The sequence below is a fragment of the Vigna umbellata genome, chromosome 4, assembly GCF_029865625.1.
Source record: "Vigna umbellata cultivar VRB3 chromosome 4, Vumbellata_1.0, whole genome shotgun sequence".
NCBI lineage: Eukaryota > Viridiplantae > Streptophyta > Magnoliopsida > Fabales > Fabaceae > Vigna > Vigna umbellata.
In genome coordinates this window covers 8,306,554-8,326,064 of record NC_142168.1, presented here as the reverse complement: position 1 = coordinate 8,326,064, position 19,511 = coordinate 8,306,554, and the positions used below count along the sequence as shown (strand labels likewise).

General features: G+C 33.9%; 1 protein-coding gene across 1 annotated transcript; it reads right to left on the bottom strand.

Annotated features, from left to right (window-relative positions):
* Positions 1-4,953: 4,953 nt before the first annotated feature.
* Positions 4,954-18,841, bottom strand: LCAT3 (lecithin:cholesterol acyltransferase 3). The gene is made up of 11 exons (XM_047297889.2): positions 18,575-18,841; positions 18,397-18,488; positions 18,177-18,304; positions 17,293-17,428; positions 17,147-17,198; positions 15,972-16,072; positions 15,226-15,405; positions 14,118-14,275; positions 13,664-13,718; positions 5,746-5,799; positions 4,954-5,456 (listed from the first exon to the last, which is right to left on the bottom strand). The coding sequence occupies exons 1-11, from the start codon at positions 18,777-18,779 to the stop codon at positions 5,277-5,279; spliced, it is 1,341 nt and encodes a 446-aa protein (XP_047153845.1). The 5' UTR covers positions 18,780-18,841; the 3' UTR covers positions 4,954-5,276.
* Between the last annotated feature and the right edge of the window lie 670 nt (positions 18,842-19,511).

Sequence of the window (19,511 nt, the reverse complement as noted above, 5' to 3'; positions counted from 1 at the left end):
GTTATTTTGTTAATTTGATTGAAGATTCACGTATTAGAAACAAAACGTCACTATATAAGTTAGTTTCGTAAAACTGAGTTAAAATTAAAATTTATTTTTTATTATAATCATTGAAAACTTATCATATCGATAGTTATTAGTTGAATTCATAAATTTATTCGAGATTTCACACAGACAAAAAAATAACACAAAATTTATAATATATAAATGACTTCACATCACTTTACAAATTAATTTTGTTAAAAAATTAAATTTTTAAAATATTATGACATCCTATTAAAATTTACAATAAAGACAATAATTAAAGAAAAAAATTTAGAGTGTTAAAAGAAAAAGTTTAGTTTATTGAAGTTAAAAGGGTTTTGATGTTGATGTTGGAAGTTTGAAGAGATGATGGGATTTGGGTTGGAATAGTCGAATATTAAAAAAATGCATGCTTCATGCATGTGCGTCTGTGTCTAAGTTCTCAAATAGAATCCTATCGTAAGCTAACAAGCTCTAGGAATGCTCATTCATGTCTTTTTGTTGGGGCTTTTATTAATTTATCAAATCCAATGCCCTAGCTTTGTGCTTGTGGAAACTCTGTTTGGGATTTCAACTTTTTTGACTTTGACTACCTACCCTTCCTTCCACCATTTATCAACATTCTTTATATAATAATAAAATATTCCCCACAGCTATCCCAACCCTAATAACTTAGCGATTCTTCGTTACTATATTCAAATTTACTTCTTAGACACACCTTTTTCCCTTTTTCTTCTTATTAAATTTCTTTTATAATTTAATTAAGTCATTCATTCCATTTTACTAATTTGTATAAAAAAATAGTGACCAAATGATTTGTGATTGAAATAATTATTAAATGACATCTATCACAAATCAACGTAGTGATGAAATAAAATTTTTACTACAAGTCATTTGTACAATGACTAAAGAAATATATCTTTTGACACATTTTTTTTACATTCATTTGATATTATTATTTTTTAATTTTCACTTTATTTTTTGAGTATTAGTACCTTGACATCTCAATGTATCGAATATATTCATTTCACACGGTGTCATGTAATTAATTTGTAAAATAATGCAATGTAATTGGCTGAATAAAATTATTACTGGGATCCACAGCGTGTCATTTGAGTGTCAAAGTAAATAATCATGTCAAAGTATTATTATTTTTCTTCTTTTTCGAAAAACTACAAAAGTTCACTCTTCTATGACTATTTTATCATTGTTAGATGTGTCAAATGAATGTAAAATATTGATTTATCAGTTAAGTGACGAGAAAAAAATAGAGAATTAGAATTGAAAACTTTTTTAGGCAATGCCTCACAATCACATGAAGCAAATGGTTAAATAAATGTATAATTTGTTGAACTTCAATATTCCTAGTTCCAACAATGTGTCCCAATCACTAATGAAGCTCTACATTGTCTAATCCTTGTCCTCTCAATAATACCACAATCAACCTCGCTATAAGCAATATTTAAGCTAAAAAAATAATAGATTCACCAATTTAGTTTCACTTGTTTGGTATGAAACATGATGCCTTGGCCAGCAAATAAGATGAAGATGCAGAAGCTATAGCACAAGATCCATCAAGACACATTGACCAACACCCACATGCAACTTTTTACTCTGCTTCAACTTTGCATACATCATCACTTCTGTCCCAAAACAATGAATAACGTTGTTACTCTCTTTGCCTTGTCAAACACTTCAAATATACATCTATTAATTATGCTGCACATAAGTTATAGCTTCAACTTTACAACATTTTTAGTTTAATAGCTTTTCTAGTGGAATATTTCTTAGAATGTGGAATATCTCTACTAATGATTTGGTGGTGTAAGGGCTGAAATTGCTTTTCTACTTTATTTGCTCTAAAACTTGAAGTGGGAGTCCAAGTATGTATAATGCTATCTTTTCAGCTGGGCTAGGATACCACCCATTTAAATATAAATATAATTAGAAAATGTAATGTTGTATCTATTTAAGATACTGAATAAAAACTATTTTTGTGATGTTCAGTGCTCTAACAACACCTCCGTCTCTGCATCTCTTTCGTCTCATTTCTCCTTACAAAAATTAAATTTCAAAATTCAAAACACAAAAAAAACTCAATACATAATTAGATTTCAAAATTTAATAAATAATAAAAATCCAAAATAACCAAATTTCAAAATCCATTAAAAAAAATCTAGAACTAAATTTTAAAATCTAATTTATGAACATCCATAATCGGATTTTGAAATTCGAAAAACTGTTTCAAAATTCGTGAAATCTATAATCAAATTTCAAAATTTGAAAAAAAAAATCCAAAATCAGATTTTTAAATTTGAAAATTCAAAACCCAGTTTCAAAATCTTAAAAAATTTAAAATCTGATTTCAAAATCTCCAAATCCAAAATCAAATTTTAAAATTTTAAAAAAATCATGATCAGATTTTGAAATCTGAAAACAATCCAGAATGGAATTTCAAAATCCAAAAGGATTATAATGGACATCACGATGAAATTTGAGAGGATTGAAGAAAAATATGGGGTGCAGAAAGAAAGCCCCAAAAAAAAGACATCCCAAGTTTCTAACCCTACTCTTCTAGTTTCTTTATGAACCCACTCAGTTTTTTTTTTATGCACAACAAAAGGATATTGAAAAAGTCTAAAGATTTTTTAATTGCGAAATCTAAAAATATACTTTTTGGATTGCATTATTTATTTGAAAATTATTAATGGGTCTAGAAATGTATTCTAAGTTAATAAATCACATGAAACATATTTTGGATTATATAATTTAAAATGTATTTTAAATTATTCAATTTAAAAACATATTATAAATTAAATAATTCAAAATATATTTTCTAATTTAAAATATATTATAGATGATATAATCTGAGTTTTTGGATTTTGTAATTTGAAATATATTTTTAGATTTTAAATTGTACATTCTTCTAAAATAGAAAATCAAATTTTCCAATGCAAAATATTTTCAATCCATGAACAATTTGAACTTTATCGAAGAACAGAAAGAAAGTGTGAAGGTTTTGAAAGAAATTACCCAAAACTAAACTTGGACCATATAATTACGACCCAATTGCATTTTACATAAAGGATGTAATTGGGGTCCAATAGAAGAACTTGAGGAAACACAAAGAAACATTTTCAAAGCTATTTCTTCCTTTATCCCTTCCACCTTCCTAAAATAAATAAAATTTACTAATATGCTTTAAGCAGATTATAATCAGAATACTTTTTACATTATATAATCAAGAATGTTGATATTACGTATTTTGAAATAAAATATTAGAATATATAATCTAAAATATTAGAATTACGTAATTCACAATATAATTATAAGGTTACTCAATTTGAAACACAATAATACATTGTCATCAAATTTTATAAAAAATTAATGTTGCTCCCTAATACTACAAATCCAGTGCATGTTTTGGTGGCTTATTTTGTTATGTGAAATTTGGAAGAATGGACTTTCTTTTTCTGTTTTTTTTATAAGAATTAGAGTAATTCCATTGTCCCTCTTCAATTTATATTTATAATTGATGAAAAATTAAATGGAAATTAAATAATAAAAATATATATTTTAGAATAGATAATTTGGAACAATATTTCATATTAGATCATCTGGAACAATAATTGGTTTTATAGCACCAAAGTGATTAGCAGTATAAGCTTTTGCCTTCAAATAATGTAAAAGGTGTCTGAGGGAACATATTGCTCTTATCCAGTGTCATAATCTTTTATATTGAGTCAATTTGAAATAATCAAATGAGAAATGCAACGGGTTAACTATCTTTGTCTTTTAGAATATATTTTTTACACTTCACAATTTTTCTTTTGCATTCTTATAAATATAAAAATTTTCAGATTATATAATTTGGAAACTTTTATTTTAAAATATAATTTTGAGATGGTATAATTTAGAATATATATTTTTTAGATTGCATGATTCAGAAGTTATTTTTACTTCTGGAACCTAGAATTCATTTTTATATGAAAAAGTAATTCTGAATTATATTATTTTTAACTTCTGAATTATGTAATCCGAATATTTTTTTTACTTCCAAATTATGTAATCCACAATTTATTCTTTGCATGAAAAACACTTTTGGATAGCACAATTTCTTGAAATGTATTTTAAAATGTACAATTCAAAAGATTTTTTTGTTTTGTTTTTTGAATTAAATAATATAGAACACTTTTCTTCTTGAATTCATCATGACAATGAAAGAGGGGACAGCAAGATAATAGTTTGATCTTTTCACCACACCATGAAAAAGCATTTGAAAAAGTATGGTGGTGCAGAAAGAAAATGGCTTATCTTCCAAAGACACCATGAAATCAATCATGGACATCATTAACTCCCGAGCTACATACACAATGAAAATAAAAACGTTGTATGCAAGATTTTAGTTTAGCTCATCAAGGTAAAGTAAATTGCGAGTAAACCTTGAACTATAAAACTAACTCGATTCAATTTTTTCTCTTCCTTCAATGAAACTAAGAAAACACAAGAATGTAATATATATCAAAACAACCTTGTGTCAAAATCGGGACAAAAAATAGACTGCAATATTTTAGAGCTTTAGTTTTACTTTTTATTTTTATTTGGCGAAAATAGAATCTTTAACATGTTAGGTCTTTTTTTAAAAAAAAAAGTAAAATCAGAATTTTTGCATGTTGAGGCAAGGGATGTGATTATATTCAATTAGCTTTCCAACCACTAAATATAGTACACAACTCAATAATAAAGCCTAAAGTAAATTATCAATTTCGCCTTTTGAATATATGAAACTGACAATTTAAATCTTGAAAAAAAAATCAAAATTTTAATTTAATCCTTAAATGTATAAAAAATTCAAATTCAAATTCCTCCATAGTGTCAGTTCTATTACAAAATAGTTCTTGACATTATATTTTAATGACAAAATAATCATAAAAAAACTAAACAATAAAGATTAATTACATTATTTTTTACATATACAGGTCCAGAGTAAAGTAAATATTTTGTTCTTTCAATAATTAAATAGATAGCATGTCAGATTTAAGAATCAAATGGGTCATTTACCCTAAAGTTTACAATGAAATTACACTACAGCTAGGCAATTTTGATTACCCGAACATTCGCCAAATTATTTATCGCACCAAGACCAGCACTTTAAGTCTTTATAAGCCTTTTTTCCTTTTTCTTAAAAAAGAAAGAAAAAGTAAAGCAAGGAATGGCATTTTCTTTTGGTAAATGAGGAACGAAAGTAACAGTTATAGAACCATAGGCAAGATTCGATGAGCATCTGCAACTTTAGATGTTTTAGATTGCTTGCTAACCATTGGCTCAACACCCAACCATTTTTGAATATGTTGAAATACTGTCTCATCTCGTAATATTCCACGATGAGAAGCACCAACTCCCACCCTTTCAGTGGCTTTCAGTCCATCAGCCTGTTATATGAAAACACAAGAACTCCACAAATTACTACTAATAAACTATCCATTATATTTTATTTTACTGCATCACACGTTTATAGAATAAGTAATTACTATCAGAAGATAAATTTGGTAGTACTACATTAAGAGAGCATCACATAGTTCAAACAAATGCCCTTCTATTTGGACTACTACTTCCAAATGCCCTTGAAGGCATTACAGATCTGCTCAAAGTAATTTACAAAAATTTGAATATGGCTATAGGTAAGCGTTCTACAAAATACAGAAAGATCGGAGAATGTACCTTCGCAGATTCAGCAGGAACTGTTCCATCCCCATCCACGTAAGAATATAGTGGCTGAAAGAAACATAGACGAGGAAATTTCTTAATACATGTAAACACGGACACAGCAGCGTATTATTAGCAAGAAATGAAATATATCCTAGGAACGGAAAGAAAAACAAAATACAGAGTCAAAATAGAAAAAATTAAGTGAACTTTCTAATATCTTTCACACCAGTTATAGATATTTTCCTAAAACTAACATGAATTAAAACAATGCGAGGGAAAAAGATACACCTTTCTAAAATATGCACATTTCTCTCCAACTAAATATATGGAAGGAACTGCAAAAGCAGCAGCCGGCTCTTAACTTATGGTATCCTTATTTTTATCAAAACCCTTAATAGCGAAAAAAAGGAAACAAAAGTCGTGTTGTAAATTGGCACTAATTTACGAGAGAATATCTCTATATAATATTCACATTATATTTGTAATTATTACAGGAAAATTTTCATTTTCCATCTTTCCCTTCGTAGGTTAAGCCTATTAATAATTCCATCTTTCCCTTAGTAGGATTAGCCTACTCCTAGCTTCCATCTTTCCCTTAATAAGTTTATCTTGTTCAAATTTTCCATCTTTCCTTTTAACAAGTTTAATTTTATAAATATGGCTTAGAGCTTGTATAGGATCATCTTATCCGATAATACTCAGATCTTCTCTTTTTAAGTATCTACACGTAAGGACTTAAGTAGGTAGGGTTGCCCGAAGTCTATAATTTAGCTACATGTCACTTGTACTAAGCCTATTATTATATATTATTGCCAAAACAAGATTAGATCTTTGTAAAAAAGGAACCTTTAATTATTGTGACAATGATGAATTGGAAAATCAGAAAAAATGACATGCATGAAAATACACAAGATGAATCCAACATCCATACCTAAATGAGTGAGCAGAGGACAAAATGGATAAAATCAAGTAAAAACATGACTGTTTAATTGTCCAACATGTCAATACTATGTACAATGGCAACGAGGAGGGGGGAGAGAGAAGAAAACAGATTAATTGTCCACATGTCTCCTCATAGGCAAGACCCAGCAGAGTACCGTGGACAACCTTGACAACCTTCAGCTGCAACATGAAACACTGTGCTTCATAGCCAAAAATACCTCAGGAAACAAAGAAATATAGATTAATGGATGGAGACACTATTGCATTTGTTTCTGACACGGGACAATTGAAATTTATTTTGGGTTGTGGAAATCTGGTTAGCTCGGTCACCATGCTTCAATGAGTTGGAACACCAATGGTGTTGAAGAGTTTAAAACAAAAACTATAACTGTCATAACTGTTTCATTGTTACAGTTTGACATATTCATTCTCTGTTATATACATTGCATGTACTCTTTTGTTGTTTAATGAGAAAACCACTCACTTTCTCACATTCTCTCTTCTCTGCATTCTGCTTTACTCTCTTCTCTGCATAATCACTACCTTGCCACAACAGTGGTATTCAGAGCTGAAGGTTTCGAAAACTGGTGGAATTTAGGTGACGTTCAAGGAGTGGCGTGATGGCTGGATTAATCCATAGTAATCTCCCGATCTTTGATGGCAAAGATTATGATGACCGGTGTGTGAAGATGGAGGCTATTCTTGGGTTTCAAGAAGTCGATAAGGTGGTAAACAAGGGACTCCAAGAACCCCTGAAAGAGGACACAAAAGAGGTGAAGAAGCTGTAGAAAGAAAATATATGCCTTGATTGCAACGCAAGAATGCTGCTGCACCAGTGCATTTCTCCTGTGATTTTTCAGAAAGTATCAAAAGCCACCACAACCAAAGAAGTCTGGAATATCCTGCAAGAAGGGTATGGAAACTCCGGCAAGGTGAAAAAGATCCGTTTGCAATCTCTTCAATGACAGTACGAGCTTCTCTGCATGGGCGAGCAAGAGTCGGTGATGGAGTATATTGGAAGAATCCAGGTTTTGGTCAATGCCATGAGAGCATGCGACAAAATTGTGAAGGATAAGAAGATAGTTGAAAAAATACTCCGAACCCTAACACCGCAATATGATCACATTGTAGTTGCGATAGAGGAATGCAAGGATTTGGAAGTGATGAAAATAGAGGAGTTGCAAAATTCACTCGAAGCACACAAACAAAGACTGATAGAGAGGAAGAACACAGAAAACACCGTGACACAAGGAATGAGTCAGGCGTTACAGGCAAGGAGTAAACAAAACTTCAAGAATTGTGGCAGAGGTAGAGGGAGATCATGTGGTGGACGCAGCGGAGGAAGAAACATGAAATCCTCCGATCTGAATGGTGAAGAAAATGGAAATGAGCAGAAAGAAGGAAGCAACAGAGGAGGTAGATACTCAAGAGGAAGAGGAAGAAAGGGCTCAGACAAACGAAATGTTCAGTGCTACACTTGTAACAAGCATGGACACTATTCTTTAGAGTGCTGGCACAACGAGTCTTCCAAGAAGAACAAGAACGATGAAGCTGCAAATCTTGTACAAGAAACAGATGATTCTGAATCTGATCATGTACTTCTGATGAGCACAACTAAAGGTTGTTTTCTTCAAACCGATCGAGTCTCGGTGAAGACGATCAGTTGCTGTTAAGAAACTGAACGGATGAAGATGATCGGTTGTTGTTAAGAAACCGAACGGATGAAGACGATCAGTTGCTGTTAAGAAACCGACCGGATGAAGACGATCGGTTGTTGTTTAAAAACCGAACGGGAGTGACAGGAATCATCAAGCCAAACGAGAATTGACAGACATGTATCATTTCCAGACCGAATGGTCATTGACAAAAACCGAACGGGAAATAATAAAGAAACCGAGCAGTCGTTGTTGCAAAAGATTCGAGTAAGAAACCGAACGGATGAAGACGATCGGTTGTTGTTTAAAAACCGAACGGGAGTGACAGGAATCATCAAGCCAAACGAGAATTGAGAGACATGTATCATTTCCAGACCGAATGGTCATTGACAAAAACCGAATGGGAAATAATAAAGAAACCGAGCAGTCGTTGTTGCAAAAGATTCGAGTCATGTAGAGGATGAAACGAGCTGGTACTTGGATACAGGGTGTTCCAATCACATGACTGGAAGAAGAGAGTGGCTTGTTGATCTTGATCCGAGAAAGAAAAGCAACGTGAGGTTTGCGGATGACAGCACTGTGACGGCAGAAGGGATTGGTAGAGTGTTGATCAAATGCAAGAATGGAGGAGTAGCTTACATGGACGATGTGTTATTCGTTCCCACGATGAAGAGAAACTTGTTAAGCCTTGGGCAACTCCTGGAGAAAGGCTATACCATGTCCATGCACGAGAATCTTATAGAAGTATTTGATAGGAGGAAACGTTTGGTGATCAAGGCTCCGCTGGCCAAGAATAGAACATTCAAGGTGAACCTGAATGCAGTTGCAATACAATGCTTATCTTCGGTAAATGTTGAGGAAGAGAGCTGGATCTGGCACTACAGATTTGGACACTTAAACTTCAAAAGTCTGAGTCTATTAAGCAGCAAAGAACTGGTCAAAGGTGTGCCCCTAATAAAAATACCTAAGAAAATTTGCGAAGGATGCGCTATGGGAAAGCAGACCAGATCGAAGTTCAAGACGGTAGCACCCAAACTTGCCAAACAGCCACTCGAGGTTGTTCATTCAAACGTCTGTGGTCCTTTTTAAGTAACGACGTTTGGAGGTAATAGATATTTCCTACTCTTTGTTGATGATGGACTAGGAAGTTATGGATTTATTTATTAAAAGAAAAGAAAGAAGTCTTCTCATGTTTTGTAAAATTCTATGCAATGGTTGAGCGGCAATCGGCTCTGCAAGTAAAGATTCTAAGAACTGACAGAGGCGGAGAATTCAATTCTGAAGAGATAAGCAAGTTCTGTGATGAAAAAGGGATCACACACGAAATTATAGCTCCTTACACGCCTCAACATAACGGCTTGGCCGAGAGGAGGAACATAACTCTGGTTGAAATGACAAGGTGTTTGCTCAAAGGAAAGAATCTACCATACAACTTGTGGGGAGAGGCTGTCTCCACAGCAGCCTACTTGTTGAACAAATGTCCAACGAAGGCTCTAGCAGATTGCACTCCAGAAGAGGCGTGGACAGGGATTAAGCCATCAGCAGATAATTTGAAAATCTTTGGATCAGTGAGTTTCATGCACGTACCAGACGAGAAGAGAAAGCAACTTGCAGATAAAAGCGAAGCTTATATACTGGTAGGCTTTCATCCAACTGGGGCATACAGACTATATAGTCCAAAGAAGAATGAGATAGTGATCAGCAGAGATGTTTTGATAGATGAATCAGCCACGTTTAATTGGCTGGATGTAGAGACAAGTTCAATCAGTGGTGGGGTCGTGTCAAGTTGGCTTGAAGATAAGAAACCTGACGAAGTCAAGGAAGTAGCAGCTGGTCTGGAGGTAAATAAAAGAAGATCTCGAAGGACTAGATTTCCTTCAACGAGGCTTACAGATCACGAGGTGTTCATGGATAATGAGATAGCTGAAACTGGTGATCTGGTTCACTCTGCACTCTTGGCTAACGCTGAAATACTGACGTGCGAACAAGCTATCAATATGGAAGATTGGAGAGCAGCAATGATAGAAGAGTTGAGAGCTATAGAGAAAAACAAAGCGTGGGAAATGATGGAATTGCCTCGACAAAAACAAGCAATTGAGGTCAAGTGGGTATTCAAAACAAAGTATAAGCCAGATGGTAGCATAGCTAAGCTGAAAGCTAGATTGGTTGCTAAGGGGTTCCTGCAAAAGCCTGGAGTTGATTTTATGAGGTGTTTGCACCAGTTGCAAGGCTGGAGACAGTGAGACTTGTTGCAGTTGTTGCAAATCTAAAAGGATGGGAGATATGCCAAATGGACGTAAAATCTGCTTTCTTGAATGGCCCTCTACAAGAAGAAGTTTACGTAACACAACCACCTGGATTTGAGAAAGAAGGTGAAGAATGGATAGTGTATAAATTGAATAAAGCTTTGTACGGGTTGAGACAGGCACCCCGAGCTTGGAAAACTCACATCAACTCTTGGCTCATTGAATTTGGATTTCACAAATGCACGGTTGAGTTTGGAATCTATGTGAAACAGGTTGAACAGCAAGGTGTTTTATTGGTTTGTTTATATGTAGACGACCTACTCATAACAGGAAGCACAGCAGAGGCTATCGAAGATTTTAAAACAAGAATGAAAGGAGACTTTGAGATGACTGACCTTGGTAGTCTGGGTTACTTCCTTGGGTTGGAATTCTTGCGTACATCTGATGGAATGCTTGTGCATCAGAGTAGGTATATTGGTGAAATTCTGAAGTGGTTTGGCATGGAAGATTGCAACAGCATGAGCGTACCAGTGATGGCCAATACCAAGCTGTCTCTCCAAGCTGATGACAAGAAAGTTGATGCTACCTTGTTTAAACAGATTGTAGGATCACTCAGGTATGTGTGCAATAGTAGACCAGATATTAGTTATGGTGTTGGGCTGTTTAGTAGATTCATGGGTGATCCCAGACAATCTCACCTCTTCACTGCTAAACATATACTGCGCTACCTAAAGGGGACGGCAGATTATGGTCTTTTCTATCCTAAGAAGTTTGACGGAATGAAAGGAATGTTAGAAGCTTGGAGTGATTCGGATTGGTGTGGAGATCAAATGGATAGAAAGAGCACGTTCGGCTATGTATTTAAATACATGGGAGCGTCGTTTAGCTGGTGTTCGAAAAAGCAGAGTGTTGTAGCACTCTCATCTTGCGAAGCTGAGTATATTGCCTCATCAGAAACCGCATGTCAGTGTGCCTGGATAGAAACGATGTTGGATGAATTGATGATTGAATGCTGCAAACCAATCCAACTATTGATAGATAACAGATCGGCTATCAATCTATCTAAAAACCCCATCTCACAAAGCAAATTTGTGAAGTTAGAGATTATCTTGGAGTTAAACCTTGTAGAAGTTTTGTTTTAAGAGGGGTGTGTTGAAGAGTTTAAAACAAAAACTATAACTGTCATAACTGTTTCATTGTTACAGTTTGACATATTCATTCTCTATTATATACGTTGCATGTTCTCTTTTGTTGTTTAATGAAAAAACCACTCACTTTCTCACATTCTCTCTTCTCTGCATTCTGCTCTACTCTCTTCTCTGCATAATCACTACCTTGCCACAACAAATGGGACTCTATTTCAGCAACAACAAATTGCTTGGCTAAGGGGTGGAGTGATGAGGGATACCCTTTAGTTAGTTAATTAGTTAGGATATCTGCTTGAAGAAATAAGGAATGTTACTTATAAATAATAGTGGAGAAGAGAGATCTCTGGTCAAAATTTAGAGAACTAAAGACTTTGGGTACTGGGAGGTGTGCAGACCCTTTAAGATCTGCAAGTTACGAACTTCAGGTGAATGATCGAGTAGAATAAGGTGTGGCTCCAGACTTCTCAAAACATCTAGAGCCAGTATATTGCTTTCTAGGGAGCTTTTCCCAATTGTTCAGTCAACTAAAAACAAATTGTCTTGTTTTTCATACCATTTCTAACAAACAGAAACGAAAAAAATAGATCATAGATCATTCAGCCTTCCATTGACAATCATATTTTTAACAATAATCATTGAGCATATATTTTAAGCTTTTGGACTTTCATTGTTTAAAAAATATTTTTTTAGAGTTTTTTATCTATGTTGGTAAATGGAGCAACTTTGATGGTTTGTTGATTTAACAACATTAGAAAATTCACTTAAAGCAAGAATCTTCTCACTTAAACAAACTCAATCATTTTGGCGAGAAGATATAAAGAGAGACTTTCGCTTAAAGCATGGTTTCTGCTTGCTCAAGCGAAGACGCGTTGGTCGCTTAAGTATTATATTAGCTGCAAAGATAAGAAGTTCGTGAACTCAGCCATTAGGATTCTTATAAATAAGACCTAGAGAGAGGGATTAGATAACTTTTGATGGGTAAAGAAGATCCTAAATTCTCAAAGCAACGACTGAAAAACATCTCTCCAAGCATTCATCACGGACCAACTTTTGATCATAAGAAATTACTCTCTAATTATAACATTGGTGATTAATTTCCCTTTTTGTTAGGGTTGGATGTAACATGACTTAAACTCGTGTAAACACCATATTTAAAATTTATCAAAGATTTATTTCAATTATACTGTTATTATATACATTCAATAATTTATTAGTTTGATCACAGTTTACTTAAACAATTAAGATTTGATTGAAATTTTGAAATGCTTTTAAACTATATTATTGTAAAGAGCACTTAATTGGAATTAATGCTAGGAACAAAATGATTTTAGTTTGGGATTTTTTTCATTTTTGATCTATAATGTTGATTGATCATTTATAATTTACACGGGATTGAGATTATAGTCAATCAATTTAGGTTCTTTTGTATAAGAAATTAATTTGAATAATTTAATGAGGTGATCATATGAATAGGATATAAGGTTGTTTTGTAAAACTCAAACCTCACATCTTTATACCTTCTATAGTAGATACGGTGATTAGTGAAAATTTCCTCTTTTTCCCTTGCATACCTCTAATGGTCCATCATAGGGGCACCAAAGAGATAACTCGTGAGTAATGAGTTATTAATGTTCAATAAAACTAGATTTACTATCATTTGAAGATTTTATTTTGTTTACAAGAAAGTAATCATGTTCTTGTTGATAGTTTTCTATTCAATCTGTAGAGGAAGCCCTAACTCCCAAGAGCTAGAATTGATTTAAGTTTATTTTTAAAATTCAGGATTTTCTGGTCTCATTTAGGATTATGACAAATACTAGCCTCTCAGTAAAAATATAAAACAACGATGAAGAATAAATGACTATTTTTAAAGAATATAGATAGAAGAGTCTCGTTAGCGGTCTTCCTTTTAGGCATGTAAGAGATTTAAGTGACTCACCATTGTGTGGCAAATTTCGGATAAGTCCTCAATTGGAGAATCTTCCGAACCATAACTGCATTTAGCACGAAAATCAGGACATTTCAGAAGCAAACATAATATAGAAACCTTTGAATATCGAGAAGTGGACATTGCATCTAAACTATCAAGAGGATAATATTATCCTTCGTATCAAGCTCAAATTCTAATGACAAGATTCTCCTTCTTATGTAGACCAAAATATGGAAACGGGTTTAAACTTAATAAAAAGAAGTCCAGATAACGTGAAAATATAAGAAACTGATATGGGGCTTTGTAAAATTCAGATCAAAGATGTAGGGAGAATAAACATCCAGTTTCAACCAATTTTCTTATCTCTCAACCTAAATTAATGCTTCGGTAAAAAAACAAAAGCCTAAATTAATGCTTCGGGTTTATAGATGTACTATTTTCCAACAACAATTTAGTAACATACCAAACATCAAAAGGTGTGTCCAACGATGTCCCGTAAATGTTATAGAAGCTGACTCCATCTGGCAATTTAGCATTTGCGATAAGTTGTCGTGTTTTAATAGCCCAGTCAAGGATATCAAAGTTAAAGGGAAGCCGTATTGTTTTCCCATTGTAACTTAGCTGCAAAAATAACACCCATAAGTCCTTGGTACAAGCAAAAGGAAAATTGCACGAGGATAAATTTTCTGTATCAGAAAAGGAAAGATAACATCTGTCATATTGAATGGTTTTCATGACTAACACAATCATTTTTCACTTGGCATTAGAGATAAAACTTGCATAATGACATTTGTTTAGCTTACTAAGCAATAGATATCATGCTGACTTCAGATCTTCCTTTAAAGAGACGTCAAGTGAGATACAACAAGTGTTCTGAGAACAGGACCAGATCAAAACAACCAGTTTTCCTGATTGACCTCGGAACTCATCCAAGGCTCAGTTCTTATCTAATAATCATAATTGGTCATAACTGGTCAAAGAATATGCAAATAGGCTGGTTTTTTCAGAACCAGTCAAACAAACTGCAGTGCCTAGGTGGGTCAACCAGTATACATCAGTGTGGCATAGCAGCTCATGAAGTGCCGTGACACAAAATGGTTAGGAGCTTAACTCAAGAACTTCACATGTGACGCTAAGGAATTAGCCCTTGGGCCAAAAACACCTTAATAATTGATGCAGTAATATATCTATAAATCAGATTTAGTGATCACTAATATTGCCTTAATAACATTCTTTTACATTATAAAAGAAAAGTGTAATCATATAGTCTGAAATGCTGATTCTTTTACAGAAAAAAAAAGTATACAAAGAAAGGGATAACTAAAACTAAGGGAGAACAAGTTATCCTCCAAAACCAGAAAAAGGATACGAGAAGAAACATGAAAGAAAAAGCCTCAAGAATACAACAAACAAGTCAAACCACAAACAGAATATTAATATATGCCAACAAATTACTTAGTAATCATACAAGAAAAGTCAAAGCTTTACCATATAAATCTTTGAACATTTTAAAGCATATATGCCCACATATCTTAGACTCATCAACCTAAAGAAAAGTTGAAATAGATTACCTCATTATTCCGCAGTGCTTCTTCAAATAAAGATATACTCTGGGTTGGTCCATAAGATTCCAAATTGGTGTTATTGTCCCCGTCCTTTGTATGCTTTCGCCAGACTAGAATTTCTGGCTGCTTTTTCCACTCATAAGATGGATTTGCCAACATTTCATAGACTGATGGACACTCCACTAGCTAATGTGTAAGAAAGATCATTCCAAAAAACTTAGTGGTTTTACCACATGTTACACGAAGTAAGAAAATTGTGACTATTCTCAAATGAATGAATAAGACTGTGACCAGGCTTTGGATCTGAAGAACTAATAGATATGAGCTGCAGACATCAGTGAATCACTGTAATGGGTGCCAGGTTCAACAGTGTGGGGCCTTCAATAGCTAATTCAGAATAGTTAATTGTAGTGAGAAGCACTCCGAGAAAGTGTGAAAGTGTATACATGGGGAATGGTCTTAGCCATTAGAAGCTTCATAGCAGAAAACAACTCCAGAACCCCTCAGTCATTCTGCCCCGTATGTAGCTCATATCCACTAGTTCCAAAGGATTCAAAGATAAGTCACCATCCAATCCATTCCTTTGAAAAGGCAGTTCATTTGAACTGGACCACGCCCCCAAGGCCCTGATTTAAAATTTTAAAAATACAAAGAAAATCTGTCCTTGGAAAAATATTTTTTTCTAACAGTCAAAGTTCAATTCAAAGATAGTCCACCTTTTCACAAAAATTTACTTGGGAACAAGAATTTACCAATTGATGCATAGTCCACCTTTTCACAAAAAAGTAGCTTTGAAAGCCATCAACAAACTCTAATCCAGTTAATAAAGAATCATTGATGCACCCTGGGGCTCCTGTTCATGTGGAATTCATAATCAAGCAAGGATGGTTTAAGACATCTGGGAAAATGGAAATAGATGCATATAATTGAAAAGTATCCTAAGCTCTTTAAGTTGTGACGCAGAGCATTGGCAATATTCCGATAAATTCATAGTCGCAGATTTTTCTAAAACTTTCATCTCAGCAGTATATTTATAGTAGGGTCCCTAGATAAAAAAGGTCGACAAGAAAAGAGACTGGTTTCTCTTGGTAACTAATGTTGTAAGACAATCATGGCTCAGTGTTTATTTCAATCCAGTGCGTGGAAAAATGTCAGAAAAAAATCGAGTTTCTTATAAAGAACAGAGACATAAAATTATGTACTTTAATAGGGCCCGTGCTAATCAAATCAATGAGATGAAAACATCCATTTGAATACAAAGAGTAAATAATTAGTATAAGTAGTTAACAAAATTTGACGAATAGCAGGTTGTCCATAAATCACACGCTGTTAAGAATTTATTTCAAATTCATCTTACGAGTTTTCACATTGACTATATCATATGGTATTGGACCTATTTTTCATTCAAGAGAATTTTGTCAGCAAGCTTCTTATGGTTCCGTTCATGTGCCAGACCTTGATCAATGTGCAAATATTTTCACTAAAGCTCTCTCCCTTTTGGTTTTGTGCTCTTCAGTCCAAGCTCAAGGTGGTTGATTTGCATGCTTCTCACCCCTCATGAGCTTGCAGGGGTATTGGGGGCATAGTTTTACTCCACAAGTTTACTTTACTTATTAAGTAGTAATTTAGTAGCTTCTATGACAGTTGAATTCTCTAACTAACCAAGAGATAGTTAGATTCTGTTAGTACCTTCTGTTAGAAGCTAATGTCACTGATTATATAAACCTGATGCAACTCAGAAATTCTTGGGGAGTGAATTCATTTTCATTGACAGAATCTTCTCTCTGAAACTCAACATATGATAAGTTTATATTCAGCAAACCTAATGTTTTTAAATTTTCTATTATAGACCAATTCAAATGAGTGCAGTTTACCAAAAAGAACAGGGGCCAAAAGAAAGGAAAACACGCAACTGCAAAGGAATCACCTTGGAAAGGGCAAGCCAAGCAAATCCACTTATTCACATATTTCGTAAACACCTGCCAAGGAACAATGAAAACAATCACTAGTTACAATATAAGTTCCCTCCCTATATATACATAGGACAAGATCATAGAGAAAAATTATGCACACATCTCTGTGAAGCGACATGAAACACGAGATCATAATTCCTCCCATGGAATGAGAAATTAAATTGACTTTTCTTCCACCAGAAGCTTTGTGAGCAGTCTCCAACTTATGTTTAAGACCTTCCATTGACTTGTCAATCCTACCATCAACAATAACAATAATAACAATGAGTACATAGTGTGAAGTTAGACCCTAAACTCCTCCATAAGCATGTATAGCAGAAAAAAGAAACAGACGGTAAAATGAAAGGAACTTCTCTTGTAAATTGAAATCAACTTATGTAACAGGACTTTTTGAAAATTTAAATGAGACATAGTAAAACTAGGGCATAAGGATCTGTTTGGACAAATTTCTCTAATAAAAAGAAAAAAATGAAATGATTTTTTCCAGAATGAAAGTTAACTTATCCATAAACTAACTTGTAAAAATTTTCTCATTAGTTTCTCCATTTTTAACTTAAACCTAACCTAATTATTGGAAAATCACATTAATTGTAGAGGGGTTACCTTAATTACAACCTCAAAGATGATTGTTTAGATCTCACTGTTACGGTCAAATTAAAGTAGATAAGCGGAGACACTGTTTATCTTACAAGTAAATTTCGTAGGATTGAATTAAGTCCTAAATCCAAATTCGAAGATTAATTTTAACTTAAAGAAGAAGTTTGTTTCCTATTTTCTTATCAGGTAAGTGTTTAAGGAAGAATTTATCCGAATAATTCATAAGTTGACTTGAAGTCATGGAAGACGCCCAGTTCATTTTTTGTAATTTTTCCCCTATTAGAGTCTATAAAAAAAAAAAAAAAAAAAAAAAAAAAAAAAAAAAAAAAACACTCCCCACGGTACATAACAAATTCAGGAAATGAAGTTTATAGCTCATAGCGTTACCTATTGCTTTGGCGGAAATCATATCCGAACCCAAACAGCGTGGTTCCCTTCTCGTAACCGCAAGCAACAAGCATCTCAATCATGTCGTGAAAATGATACACCTCTGTCAAATGCACGCATTTCGTAAACTGCCAGACAACACGAGAGAAACACTCAGCCACAAGAACACACCAAAGAACGAAATAATTACAAGTAAAATAATGTATAATCAGTCACTGACCCACGATGGATCCAAAATATCGATCGCATAGAGGCCATGATCATCGTCAGGGACCACAAGCTTAGACTTCTTGTCCAACGTTTCACAGTAGCCTGAGAGTTCGCGTCAATTTGCGAGACCAACAACGACTTAACCGAAAACTCAGAAATGGTGGAAAGAGAAGAAGTAGAGGTAGGACCTGTTTTGGGATTGTAAAGGGACCAAATCTTCTTCCGGAACTCCATATCAGCGAGCAGAAGCCTGACCCAAACCCGGGTTGTGAACCCGAATGTCTTGGGCTTGGAATTCACAATGGAGCCGCCCATGCCCGAAACCAGCAGAACCGGGTCGCGATCGGCGATCGCCTTGGCCTCGTCGGATCCAAAGCACGGGCAAAAACGCATGGCTTCGTCTTCTTCTTCTCACTGAAGCTGGTGTGGAGTTTCAACTACCGGGCGAACACACGAACCAATTATTTATTAACGTACGAATAAATAAATAAATAATAGAATTATTATTAATTTTGGTTATTGGTGAAGAGAAAATGGAAAAAATAAAAATAGAAGAGTTTTGTTTTTGTGTCCAAGCTGGAAATAGATGTCATTGGATTCTGGATTTTTAGGCATTATCCTTTGTGCATGGGAAAATACTCAACTGCTTGCGTATGTGTGCAATGTACTCCATCCGGACATCCATTTTGCATCTGCATTCTCCTTCTTTGGTTTATTTGCTTTGGCTCATTGTTGAGTGTCCGAATTTACAACTCTAGTCCCTAACGTTAAAAAATCGAAGTTCCTATCTTTTTTTCAGCTGGTTTATATTATTTTTTATTTAGCTTAAATTTTTATATGATTTTTACTTTCTCTTAATTTGGTTTTTATTTTTAAATAAATTTTAATTTTATTCCTATAATTGTTAATGTACATCAATCGAGTTATTTTTTTAGTTTTTTTTTAAAAATGATGTTAAAAGTGTTGTGGTGTAGAAAAAGATAATATATATTTGTAAAAAATTGTAATTATATTGTGAGAGGTTGATAGGTCAACAAGACAGTCAGGGAGTACGGCTAAAAGTATGAAGAACTCAAACAACAAAACATTCGAAGAACTAAGCTAAGTGCATGAAAAACTTAAATA